This window comes from Thalia democratica, chromosome 7, assembly GCF_965202585.1.
Source record: "Thalia democratica chromosome 7, ktThaDemo2.hap1.1, whole genome shotgun sequence".
NCBI lineage: Eukaryota > Metazoa > Chordata > Thaliacea > Salpida > Salpidae > Thalia > Thalia democratica.
In genome coordinates this window covers 29,408,744-29,422,566 of record NC_139171.1, presented here as the reverse complement: position 1 = coordinate 29,422,566, position 13,823 = coordinate 29,408,744, and the positions used below count along the sequence as shown (strand labels likewise).

Genomic DNA, 13,823 nt, shown 5'->3' with positions numbered 1-13,823 from the left:
CTCTGACACTAAGTAGATTTCTATTGCTAATAATTTCTTATGTTTTGGACTACAAATTTTAACAAAGTCCTGTTAGTAGATTTTAAGTTTTCTAATTTATATTTTATTTACTTGCTGATAATTGAAAAAGGATTAGGAGGTTTAAATTATATATTGTTTAGAACAAATGTTATGGTCATGTTTTCAGTAATTAACTGTGAACATTGTTGTTTCATAACTAGTCTGCCTTTTAAATTTAGTACCAGTTGCTTCATTGTAAATGCTTTAATGTTTTAAAATGCTTTTAACTTTTTGTTTAAAAAGTTTAAGGATAATTATAAAATGTTAAGTATCAAATTTATCTAAAATAATCATTTACCTTTAGTTGAAAAATTACAAAAAAAAATGTTTTGTTAATTTTCACGAAAGTAAGTGTATTATAAAGTATGAACTTGTTATAAATATAACAAAACAAGTACAACGATTGTTCTCATAATGATCTAAAACATATATGTATACTTAATTAAGTTTTATTTTATATTTTAAAACTATTACAATCTTTAAACTAATTTCGATACAAACAGAAAAAAAGTTAATCAGTAAACAGTATAAAGGCATACTATTTTTTTTAAACTTTATATTTAAGTAAAATTATTAATTGTAGCTATTAAGAAAAGAAGTATATAAGTAAAATAAAAAACGAAAAATAACAAAAATTTCAACAAATATTATTATAAAGACAATTGGACTTTATAAATAACTAATTAAATTATATAGTTTTAGCAAATCACGTTAACATTGAAAAATTTCCTTTAAAACATTACACAATACATACTAATTTAAAATTATATTTATTTGTTTTAGACAGTAAATCCTTTATTTTTGTTTTGGTTTTACCAGTAACTTAAATACTGGGTCCTTGAATAAAAAAATTAATTTAAAACCCCTACACTTTTGAAAACATCCTTTAAAGATGTGATTTAAATTGAACTAGGTAAAACTAATGATACTATCTTTTCTGTAAAGTGGTATAAGTTTTAATAGTTTTATAAAAAGAGAATTCACCGATAAAACTGTTATAAATAAGAAGGTAATTACATTTTCATCAGTATTTGTTTTGATGACAAAAACTGACTTCCAAAATAAAACTAAAAAAAAAAAAAGAAGAAGTAAACAATTTGTTAACTTAAAACGTTTGTGAGAACTGTTTAGAAAATCAAGGTTATCGTTATAAAAGTGATGTTGTTGGTTTTAATTGATCAGCAATGAAATCTGTTGCTTTATAACTACCAAGGCTTTTAAACGTAGGTTCTATTGTTGTAGGTTTGAAAAATATCAAGTCTTTTTACTTTCGAAGTTATATAGTTATTTGTCTTAACTAAAAAAATTGATCAATTTAATGAAATGTAGTAAGTTTATTTTTTAGAGGTGAGCAAATTAAATATTTTTAAACTTTAACATTATAGGAAACTAACATTGTTATGCGCAGTTTACTATTTTATTTTACTTAAAGCGGTCGTAATTTTACTGTCAGCGTAACCTGGTTATAATTAAAGTATATAATTTGCACACCTCTATCTACTTTCTAAGTTAAGAACAAAAATATTTTACTTATTATTGAGGTCATTCGTTATCACAGTTCAGCTGTTTTCAAAAATGCATTTTTAAATGCTTCATTTTTTATTTAACTGTTTCAGATGTATAAATAAAGTGAAAAAATTTAAGCTAAGCAATCAAATAATTAAATTACGAATTAGGTTTCTACAATCTTGTTTTGGTATTGTAATGCGATAAGTAATAAACGTTTTTATCTTGCGTTAACTAATATCAGTTTATTTAAAGTTAACATTACAAAATTACTAGGGTAAGTTTCAATTTATTAGTATTTACAATAAAAAGTATAGACTAGAAAGCACAGAAACTAATAAAAATTAAAAACTAACAAGTAAATATTTTTTTGTGACTAAGTTTTTAAAGATTGTTAATATATACTCTTATCATATTCGAATAATACAACTTCAAGTAATTTGCATCTAGAGAAAAAACGTTTTCAAAATAAAAAGTAGTTTTTTTGTTATTAAGTTTGTTAAAAATATTTTAAATATAGCTTCTACAACTTTAATTTAAGAGTTTTAAAATTTATTATAAAACAAGTCAAAAACAATTTTTAGTGTTTGAATATCATTAGTACACATTAAAGTATAATGTTTCGAAGTTTAATAAACTTTTGTTATATATTAATTAAATATAGTTATAAATATTCAAGTGTTTTGCTTATTTCTTTCAGTTAGTTAAAGCGGTGTACCGGTAGACAAATAATATAAAAGCTAATTTTAGGCTTTTAAAAAAGGTTCATTTAGAATTAAACTTAAAAATGTGATAATATCATAACTGTTTCTATTAACTACATATAGTTGTTCACACGCCACTAATTTATAACCACTTCTTGTATAAAGGTTGTTTAAACCTAGTATATAACTAATTAAAAGTAAAAAAATAAAACAATTAATTTAGATATATATAATTTAAATTTACCTTTAGTCATGTTTCTAAGTATTTGCTTTGTTTTTTAGATAATTATTGGTTTTAAATACTTACAAAATGAGTATTTATTACTTAAGTATATACCTTACTGGGTCATGACTACGAAACTAAATAAGAGGATTTTAATTTTGATTAAAACACGCATCTTAACACAAGTTTGTTTTATTTTGTTAACCAAAGAAAGTCCGATTGGATATTTTTAACTTCTAAAAATTAAAAATTATTTTTATTAAAAGAAAAAGCTTATTTATTTCATTTAAATATAGAGTACTGTAACTGAAAATCCGAAAAGAACGGAAGATATGTTATAAAAGTTTTAGTTAATCAAATAAGTATTTTCTTAATGACAAAAGATCTTTAAAAAAGTTTATTTTTGGAAGTCTGCAAAATTCTTATAAAATTTATAAACAACTTATATAGTTTTTAAAGGCTAAAAGTTGAAAAAAAGGGTGAATGCTTAAGTGTCAAAAATGCATGTGTGTTTTTAGCTTCAAAATGTTTAAGGATTCAAAAATCTGTAAGAGTTTTCAAAACAAATTTATATTTATCTCAAATACTCATCTACTTTTAGTTCAGCAATTGCAGATAAATAAGGTTTTGCTAAACATTTTATGTTATGGTTTAAGAAGACTAATAAAAGGTAATGATCAGAGATGAAATATCCGTTATATTTGCAATCTTCTTTATCTGTAAACGCCAGAAATCAGAATTAATCAACCAGAACAAGAGATTTTCTGATTCAAAATATCATGTGCAATTATGCGTAACACATCAGTATAAAGATGGCTGTAACAACTTTATATATAGTTGTTAAGAGAACCAACAGAATTAAGATCTTTGAAGCCAAAAGATGCCTACAAATATTATTGCAAGTTGACTGTTAATATTTTGTTACGTTTAATATTAAAATACACTATATTTCGTTAGTATGTGTGATTCAAAGTATAGATTTTTAAAGTTTTGATATAAGTTTTTCAAATACATTTTACCTAAACTTATATTAGTCATTTAATAAAAATTTTACTTCTACTTTTTAGTATTTTTAGTATTTGTAAACTTTTATGTTTTTGTGATTTTGAGTACATAATTTATGTAATCAACTTAATTGATGTTTCTAGTTTTTAGTTAAAAAGAAGGACAATTGCTTATGACTCTTTTTTTTGTTAAGTGTTATACCTACTGGCAAGTAGCTAACACTTAGAACATATAAAACAAAAAATTTTAAAGAAAATTCAAAATTAAAAACTATACTATGATAATATTAGCTTAGCTAATAAACTGTCTGTTAAACATTTCCTTATTAATAAAACTATGATGAGAAATAAAGGTTTATTATTAATGAAGTGTACTCGAATACCAGTTACACTGCTGTTTTATTTAATTTAATACTGTATTATGTAGAACAAAGTAACTTTTAGGAAAAAACAAGTCTGATTAAATATTTCTTACGCTTTGTTAAGTTATACTTGAACTGAGTTAGACCTAAATTCATTCCAGACCACCTTGCTGCTGCTAACACGTAATTAATTTAGAAATTAGTATGATTTAATAAAAAATGTAAAGTTGTTTTAAACATTGACTTTTCTGTTAGTGAATTTTGATTTAAATTCTAAGTAATAATTGTATATTTAATTGTTCATTCTTACTTATAACCTTATAATTTTGTTACATTATAACATTTATTGTTAATCTAATTTAATCGATGCATTAACAGTCAATCTAGTTAATCCCAATCATTTATTGTCTCTCTATTTCTCATTTATTTACTTTTTTTTTACGTATGAAAAGTTAATGTTTATGTTTTATTTGCCTATAAAGTGCTTGTCCAGGGGTCGGCAGGCAGTTGGTTGTCGCGGGCCAAATTTCAAGTTTCCAAAGTCTTCGCGGGCCAAAGTTTTAGTTTTAGTGACATTTTAATATTCTTATGGTTTTAGTTTTAGTCACACTAGAGAATCGTTTTACTTAAACACCTTATTATTTTAAATGACTTTAGGCTATACATAGAATGCCTATTCAAATTAATATTCATTAGATTATGATTTACATTGACTAATACTTTAATAAATATGTACTAATATTGTTAATAAAGTATGTAATTTCATTAGCACTTAATAAGTTAAACTTAATACTTTTTAAATTTTACTTACAACCTAACTCTCTATAAAAAACTAACTTGAAAGACACTTTATTGGTTACTTTTATACATTTGTTATATCATCAACACTTTTTCATATTTCTAAGAATATTTACTTCGTAAAAAGTTTTTGCGAGTTAAATAATTTACACTCATTAAAAAGTTTAGTATTTAGTTAACGTATTAAAATTAATACCTGTTTGTATTCCAGAAAGCTAAAACAAATGATTTAACATAATTAATTATCAAATACTTTAATAAAATATTTTATTAGTAATTAGACTTTTACATTGTTGTAACTTAAAAAGCAAAAATGTCTGAGATGTATCAAACCAGCTTAAATTTATTAAAATTTGAATAAGCTAATAAATAGTTGTTAATCAAGCTTAAATACCTAGTTAAAATATCATCATTATCAAAAAGTACACAAAGTGTAAGAAAACAAGAAAAAAATGCAATTAGTAAACTACACAACAGTCATAAAAACTATTCTGAGAATGGAAGATTTCTTTTAAGTGTTTAAAATAAAAGCTTAGCACACACCTGAGTTTTCAAGCTTTTAAAATAGCCTGTTTGTGTAGCAACCCAGTTAATATAAAGTTCACTATATAAAGAAAAAACAAAGGTTTTTAACAGTAAATAAATTACATTCCAAAAATATATAAGTCAGCTGGAATGGAGAATTGAGCTTCTTAAACAAGTTTAAGAAAAGTATAATATTTTATTAAGTCATTAGCAAACTAGAATTTTTTTTTCTTATTAAGCATGATAGCAATTCTTTAATTGTAAAAAGAATATTGCATTTAAAAATATTAATTGTAAAATATAAGACGAGCAACAAGAATAAAAAAGCGTTAGTTAGGAGTTATTGCGAGAAAAAAAAAATCACCAAAGTCATTTCCGACAAAGCACATTATTATCTTCAGTAACTACAGAATAATCAGAAATAATTGTTAAGGCAAGTGATAAAGCAGCAAAATTTATTAACTAAAATGAGATACCGTTTATAATTGAAAACTTTTATAAAGAATTGATGTTGGCGGTAATGAAAAACTTTTGTTTATTTTTTCAATGACAACATGAAGTCGTATTTAGGAAATGCATTAAGGTTATAAAGTCGCATAAATAAAATTAGGACTTTAATCAAGTTGTTAAAATGAGAGCACTGATAGAAAAACTATTGCTCATCTGAGAATTTTTTTAGAGATGTTTTTACTAACTTTGACATTTTAGTAGGTTTTCTTGGTTTAGTTCCAACGCGAAGAACAACCATCGGTGAAATTTTTCAAGTAAAGGTGCAATGTACCAATACGGCGTTTTTTGAAGTACAATTCCTTCCTTTATCTTTAGTATAAAGTCTAATTAAAGTTTAGAAAATGTCTTAAAACATTTATAAATATTAAAAAATACTGTTAAGCTACTATATATTTTTTTTTAATAAAAAAACATTTATTTGGTTTTTTTTTTTCAGTCAAATCGAAATTTCATTACTAAGTTTTTTTCTAGAATTTTTAACTGTAAATTCACAAACTCCAAGCTTTTCCGGAATTCAAATTTTTTGGCAACACTGATTGTTCATTCTTTAATGTACATAATGATATAAATAATATTTTGAATTATATCAGATGCAAGACTTAAAATTTAACATATATTAAAACTCAAACTAACATTGTGTATTGAGCAAAACATACATCATAAGTTTAATTTGCCACTTTTTCAAGCATAAAAGCCAGCATGAGTCAACAAAATCATTCCTGATATGTTTGTATACAAAAAGCAATTCTAGCCAAAAACTTAAAAAATGGCTTAGTTGGCCTGAGATTGAAGTCTTCAAATAGTGAAAGTCTGAGTGTGTAGCAATGTTTAGTTGTTTATTTGCTTGAATTTGAACTATTTTGATTAACAATGTACAAACTTTATAAATTTTACCATCCCTATATCTAGTTTATGATAAATAGGTAGCTCCAAAAAAAAACAGCAGTTGTGTGTATTGATATGCAAGGCATAAAAATTAGCTTAGCTTGAAAAAAGCAATGTTTGAAAAATGGAATGTATACCTAACAAAAACTATATTAACTAATGTCATATATATTGCTTTAAATGTGTCTGTACAAATTTAGACATGTCATGTATAAATAACAATGTTAGAAAAAGTATGCATAAACTAAACTTAAACTAACTGAAGTATTAAATAAAAAGTGGTTTAAAATATGAGCATTTTTTTAAGTTGGTGTGCATAGAAAACTTATTAAAATTAAAATGTGTCAAAACAAAAATCAAATGAACCCTATTTCTGTTTTCACACTAAAATATAATATTTACAAATAAAAAAATTATAAAGAAACTGAGGTATTAAAAATATTGAAAAAGAATATCTAAGCTATAAAGAAATGACACTTTAGTTAATTACTGTTCATTAATTTTGTACAAAATGGAAACCATTTGCATTTAGTTTTTTTAATAAATAGGTATTACATAACCAACTTATTAAATCCAAGCACTCTTGACACTCTTTTTTCAGATATTTACTTACTGTTGTAAAAAAGAAGTAATTATAAAACTAAGAAACATATCCTGTTAGAACGCTAATCTGTCTTTTTCAAATTTTTAAACTAAAGCAGTACTTCTTGATTTTATTTTAAAATGTTATAGAGAGACTTAAAATCAAACTAATCAAATTAAGTCGAAATACCGAAAAATTTAACTAGAAATATAATTATACTCAGCGGGCCACATTTACATGCTCGCGGGCCACAAATTTTTTTTTCGCGGGCCGCATTCCATTCAAAAACTAACATGCTCGCAGGCTGCAGATTTACCCTTCCCGGGCCGCAATTGGCTCGCGGGCCGCAGTTTGCCGACCCCTGTGCTTGTCATTGTTTTGTTGAATTAAGTTAAGTATTGTATATAGGAGCTTGAAAAATAAAAGTAAAATCTGAAAATTTGATGAAATTATTTAATATTTTATCTAAAAAATTGTACAAAAAAACTATTTAGGTTCTCTTAGTTAATTATAATTAATTGTACTATTAAAGTAAAGAACAGTTATATTAAATGGCAAAATTTATATTTATAACAGGCCTTAATAAAGTTAAAAACCTTCAATATTCATTGATCAAACTATCACAAACTACGTATCTACTTGTTTGTTCTAAAAATATTGATAACATAAAAATGAAAAAAACCGTCTAATTTGTTTGGTTTTTATTCTGCTGTCTAGCAAAACTGTCAAATTGTCAATCTTGCCATTGCGCATGCGAAGAGCCATCTCCTCTTTCAAACAACCCGGTCAAACGAGGGAAGAAAGGTCCGAAGAGGGAGAAGGGGAGCTGGGTGAAAAAGGTGAAAGGGGAGACACGAGCGAACTGGAGAGGAGAATTGAAAGTCTTGAGTCGCTTGCTGCCGATCAACCAAATGTGATTGGTCAACTCATCAAACGAACATGTTGGTTTTAGTCGTTACGGTTCATTAAAAATTATGTAAATTCTTTTTGTTTAACACGCGAATTGTTATGCAGCATAAATAATCTGATTCTTAAACACAGCTTTTAAACACTAAATTGTTAACATATTTTACTCAATATGTTTTAAAACAAACATTGAAATTTTGAATTTCGATAAAGAGATAAAAACTTTTTTTTAATATTAGCTGCTAGTTTTAAATATAGTGTGCCTTGTTTATTAATCTTTTTTAAACTTATGTCTCTATAAAAACCTGTAAGCAGTATAAAAAACATTGTAACTTTTATTTTGCAGATAACATTTTACTAAATTTTTAGTGATTCAATAAAAATATTGTAGTAAAAAAAATTCCCAAATCGTCCTTAACATGTCCTAAACAAATCTTAACCATTTTAGACCTGTAGGTTATAATGTCACTAAGCCGGATACTTAGAAATAACTGAAAGTGAAATTATTAGTGTTTTTTTATGATTCTACTACAAGAAGTGTTACTTAAACAATACATATTTGTTTTAAGGTTCTTTGAATATTTTATAGTTCACATTATTTAAAGTTTAAAGTATTTTTCACATACACTTTAATTATTTTTAAGTTTTATTTGTCTCAAGTTAGTTATAAAAAAACTTATATTTTAAAAATAGTCTTGTTATAATGGTGTTTTGTGACTCTTTATTTTATTAAATACATTGTTCAAAGTGTCTTGTCTGATTTGTATACAATAGCATCTATTATTCATAAGGTAGTAGGTAAATAACGTAGGATTTAATTATGATGAGTATTACCAATAAATTAAGTGTACTATTCATAACTTATAATTTTTCTTTCTAACACACTTTATATTTTTTGTTAAGTATGCGCTAGTGGTACAAGAGATGACGTCATTACAAGCTTAACAATACTTGAAATTTTTATGAGTTTTCTTCTCGACTGAAACTGACCGGATAAGTTAAGTCCAGATAAGTGAATAAGTATTGTACAAAAGTAATTGTTAAGTTTTTAGTTTCATAAAATTATCCATTAAAGTAATTATGACGTTTGAAACTATAGAAAAAACTATAGAAAATACTTTGAAACATTTAAATAAAATATTCTAAAAAAATTGTAGGCTAATGTCATAAACGAAACTTTGCAATTTTTGTAAAAAAACACTGTTTTACATAACTTTTTTTAAAGTGTTTTATTTTAATAAATAAAACTAAAAATAGCGCAAGTTTAAAAAATAGTTTATCCATTACCCTCTAAAATAAGTTATTTTTTTTTAATATTCATAAATTATAATAGAAATCTTAAAATAAAATATTTTTTTTTAAAGCTACTTTATTCGCATTAATCTTCCTAATTTGTTAATAAAGTTTTAGATGATAAATTTCACCTAATTTTATTAACTCTGTCCATAAAATTGTACAAGGTGTTTTACGCGAAAAAAAACAATAAAACAGCTTTTTAAGTGTGAATTTTAAAAGTTAGTCTCATTCGATACAAGGACTGTAATTTTTACTAGAATTTTATTTGTTTTTTTATTACTTTTAGTTTTATTTTTTGTTATTAAAGATTACTTTGTAGTTTTTCCATCGTTTAGTATGATACAAAATTTATGTTTAACTCCTCCTTTCTTTAATTTTAAGTAAACAAAGTCTACGAAAATATGAAATGAATCTTAAATATTTATTTAAGCTGAAATTCAAGAAAATTTAATTATGCTGTTTTGTCTTTAATAGATAATACTGTTATACCAACAAAAAATTCAGAAAAATGAATATTAAAATTCCAAAATATTTACAATGGAATTAAATAACTTCGAGTAAGTATTGAAAGTTTTTAAGTAATATTTAAAAGTAAATATATATTGGAGTTATAGGAACCTATTTTTTTTCTTTCGTTAAACTTGTACTTTTTGTCGTTCTTAAACTATAATCAACACTTAATACCAAGTTAATTGACATAAGTGCTTTATTTGTAACTTTTATCTCTAACTTCTAATTCTTTTTATTTTAATTTTTCAACCAACGGTTTAAATCCATCAACAACAAATAAAAAAATATAAAATAATAATTAACTAAATCTATCTACTTTATTTTAACTTATAATTTTTTTATTATTTTAGTTTGTAAGTTTTAGCCATTAGTCTATGTTTGTTAAAATTGTCATCTTGATAACTTAAATATTTCTAAAATTTATTTATTTTTACTAACGAGCTCACTGTTAAAACAAAAACTTAATAAAAATAAACATAGCGATCAACGACTAATAGAGTACTATTAATAATTAAAAATAATTTTTTTTAATACTTAGTTATATAAGTATATTTTTTAATAAGTTCTTTAAGATTATATATCATTCTTATATTCTTATATTCTTATATTTTTATATCATTATATATATAGTTTTATTTTACACTAAATTTGAAAAAATCTACTATTTAAACAAAAATGTGTTACCCTACTTAAAAATCGTAGACAGCTCATAGTACATTTAATTGATTTTTTTATCAACCGAACATTTTTCAGTCATAATATTTTGATATTAAAAGACAAGTGTGGTGGATGTTGGTATTTAGGCTTTATAAAATATTTATTATTAATTGTATTTTATTGTTTTAATTTTTAATTGTCAAAAAATTAACAAACTCATTGCTAAGAAAGTTTAAAAAAAACATTCAAATAGTTTTTATGCTATGTTAATGTTGTTTTTTGTATACTTATTGCTTTTTTAATGAGCTATAATATTAGGAATTTTATTAGCAATTTTACAAACCTTTTAATTTCATCAACATAATAATATATTTTAGTATAAACATAGTTTTTTTAGTAAAAAAATTCAGTAATTTATATCTACAAACCTTTAAATTGATGAACTTTATAATATTCTTTACTAAACTGATACTATTTTTTTCTAACGACGTACTGAATATGAATAAAAAAAAAACTCTATTTAACTACCTAAAAAAACTTAAATTAGTAGATTATCTTCATTTATTTATTTGCTTTATGACATTGATAGCATAATAAGGCTTTCAAAATTTTTCTTAGAATTTAAATTTAAAGTTGCTTACCGAGATTACAGTAAAACAGTTAGAAAAACTTAAATTAATAGATTTATTTCAACTATTTATCGTAAAAAATATAACTATGTAGAACTATTTGGTAAACAATTTCAGTAAAAGTGTGGTTGACAGTGAGATTTAATTTTAGTATAAGCATCAAATAATGATTTGCATCTTTTAAACTTATAAAGTTTTATTTTACCTTGATCTTAGTAAAAACTTGTACAATTATAAGAATCCCTTTTTTGAAAATTTCAATAAACATAGAAATTTTTTTTGTAAAATAGCTTAAACTGAACAAAAATATTCAAAGTCATTAAAAAGCTTAACATTAATGTAGCTATCAAAACATTTTCTTAAAAATTTAGCAACAAAAAATAAAAAAGTCATTTCTGATATTTCTAATGTTTGTTTGATAACGTTGATAGAAGTTAAAAAGATATAAATGTAAATTAATTAACCTTATTAAATTTTAAGCTATTTATTTTATTAAAATCTAGTTATTAATCTTACAAATTTATATATGCCTAAACCAAAAGTGAAACAAGTTTTGAAACTTGTTAAATATTAGAAGTTTAACTGAAAAAGGTTTTGAATAATGCTTTTACACGAATTTTTTATAATTTATTATTTTACCACTAGATCTTTTACAGGTATTCGTTAAATTTCACAGTCAAACATGTCATCATCTGGAAAAGAAAAGTTTGCTGGTAATCCCGAAAGAAAAATTGAGGAAGATTCGCATGAAGGGATTCCTGAAAAGAAAGCACGTGATGACGGTCAAGCGTCAGAAGATGAAGAGGAAATGAAAGAAGTTGCAGTAAAAAGACTCGCAAAAGAGTTCTTTGAGATAAACCCACCAAATGACATAAGAGTTCGATTGAAAGATCACAACTTGTTTAAATGGGAAGCTACAATCAAAGGACCTGTTGGCAGTCCATATGAAGGTGGAACGTTTTTGTTGGGTTTGAGTTTTACTGAAGAATATCCTTTTTTGCCACCAAAAGTCACTTTCAGAACCAAAATCTACCATTGTAATGTGGATTCTGACGGTTCCCTAAGTATTCTAAATGGGTCTGATGGGTCTGATTGGTCTGTAAGTATACTTGTTGAGCACATTTTGTTGATTATTGTATCACTTCTGAATGACTGCGATCATGAAACGCCTCTTCGGCCAGAAGTAGCAGCTCAGTATGTGAACGATCGCGAAGAACACGACAGAATTTGCAGGGAATGGACATTGAAATACGCAACTGAGGATTCTGCTTAGCTATCACCTGAGATTTGGTAGATAAATTTGTTGTGTTTGTGTAATTTCATTTGTTCGAAACCATCTATTCAAAGTAACTATTTTATAAGTTATACTGTTATGTTTGAACTCTTTTACTCGTTTACTTTGAGTTCGTTATTTTTTCAATAAACTAAGTTCGGTCAAAAACAACACTCATGGTTTGTTTAATTTAGAAACAGGAGTTAAGTATTACTAATACAAAGTATTAAGTTTTTTGACTGTGTAGGTTGCAATTGTAGCAAATTTGTCCTTGGTTATTAAATTGAATTTTCTATCTCCCCTTTTTTTCGTGTTGGCACATAATGTTTTTATTTTGACTCAATTGTTGTTAATTCTAATTTAAATATATTTAGTATATATTCTTTTTTATGTCATTAACAAAATTAAAGTATTTGTCTTCAGTAGCTCTTGGTTTAAATTCTATAATAAATAACTTAGTTACATACATAAAAGTAATCGCTTAAGGCTATTAGGGTTATAAAATCTCCGACACTAAGTAGTTTTTTATGACTAAAACTAATTTTTATGCTTTAGGCTATGAAATTTAACATTAGAGTCAAGTTATTAAATTCAAATTTTCTATTTTTTTCATTTTTACTGGCTGATATTTGCAAAATCTTGTTAAAGCTAATTGTTAATCGTTGTTTAGTAAAAAATAATGGTTATCTTTTTAGTCAAAGACTTATACTAAAATATTTAAAACTTAAAAAAATAAATTTCTAATCAAAATGCTATTTTAAAATGAGGTGTTTGTTAACGTTATGCTAATCACAAAGATCGTCATAAACATCCAAATCATGTCAATAAGTTAAAATGTTTACTTTATTAATCATCGGTCAGTTAAAAATATTTTTCTAACAGTGAACAAAGGTTTAAATTAAAAATTGGTACAACTTCTTAATTTAACTCTTCATATTTCAACTTAAACTCGAACCTTTGAAATTTTTTTTTAACTTCAATACCAGTACATTCTTAACTCTGTACACTTAACATTCGCTTAATCTCATCTCGATATTAGACACGTACTTTAAAGATAATCTTCTGATAATTAAGTTTTGAATGCAATAATTTTTTTTTTCTTTAATTGTTTTTACCTTTGGTGTTCGAAATTTTAATTTCATAAGAAGTTTAACCAAATTTTTTTAATAATTGTATTTAAGTTTTAAACTTATTTAAAAAGATATATATTTACGAAGTCTAATGTAAACATTTTAGAATTACCCCTGTTTATTATTTTGTTGTACACAATTTAACCATATTTTTGTGAGCTACTATGAACAGCTTAATTTTGAAAAGCCTAATTTCATTTTAAGCATATTTATAAACTACTATTAAGGCTTATTTATTTAATTAAACAAACAAGTAGTAGAA

General features: G+C 24.4%; 1 protein-coding gene across 1 annotated transcript; it reads left to right on the top strand.

The window, feature by feature from the left end:
* The first annotated feature begins 11,840 nt into the window (after positions 1-11,840).
* On the top strand, positions 11,841-12,431 carry LOC145841234 (ubiquitin-conjugating enzyme E2 D4-like). The gene has a single exon (XM_082948601.1). The coding sequence runs from the start codon at positions 11,841-11,843 to the stop codon at positions 12,429-12,431; it is 591 nt and encodes a 196-aa protein (XP_082804727.1).
* Positions 12,432-13,823: the final 1,392 nt, after the last annotated feature.

Excerpts from the sequence above, each read along its gene's own strand:
- LOC145841234 (XM_082948601.1), top strand. The coding sequence starts at position 11,841 with ATGTCATCATCTGGAAAAGAAAAGTTTGCTGGTAATCCCGAAAGAAAA.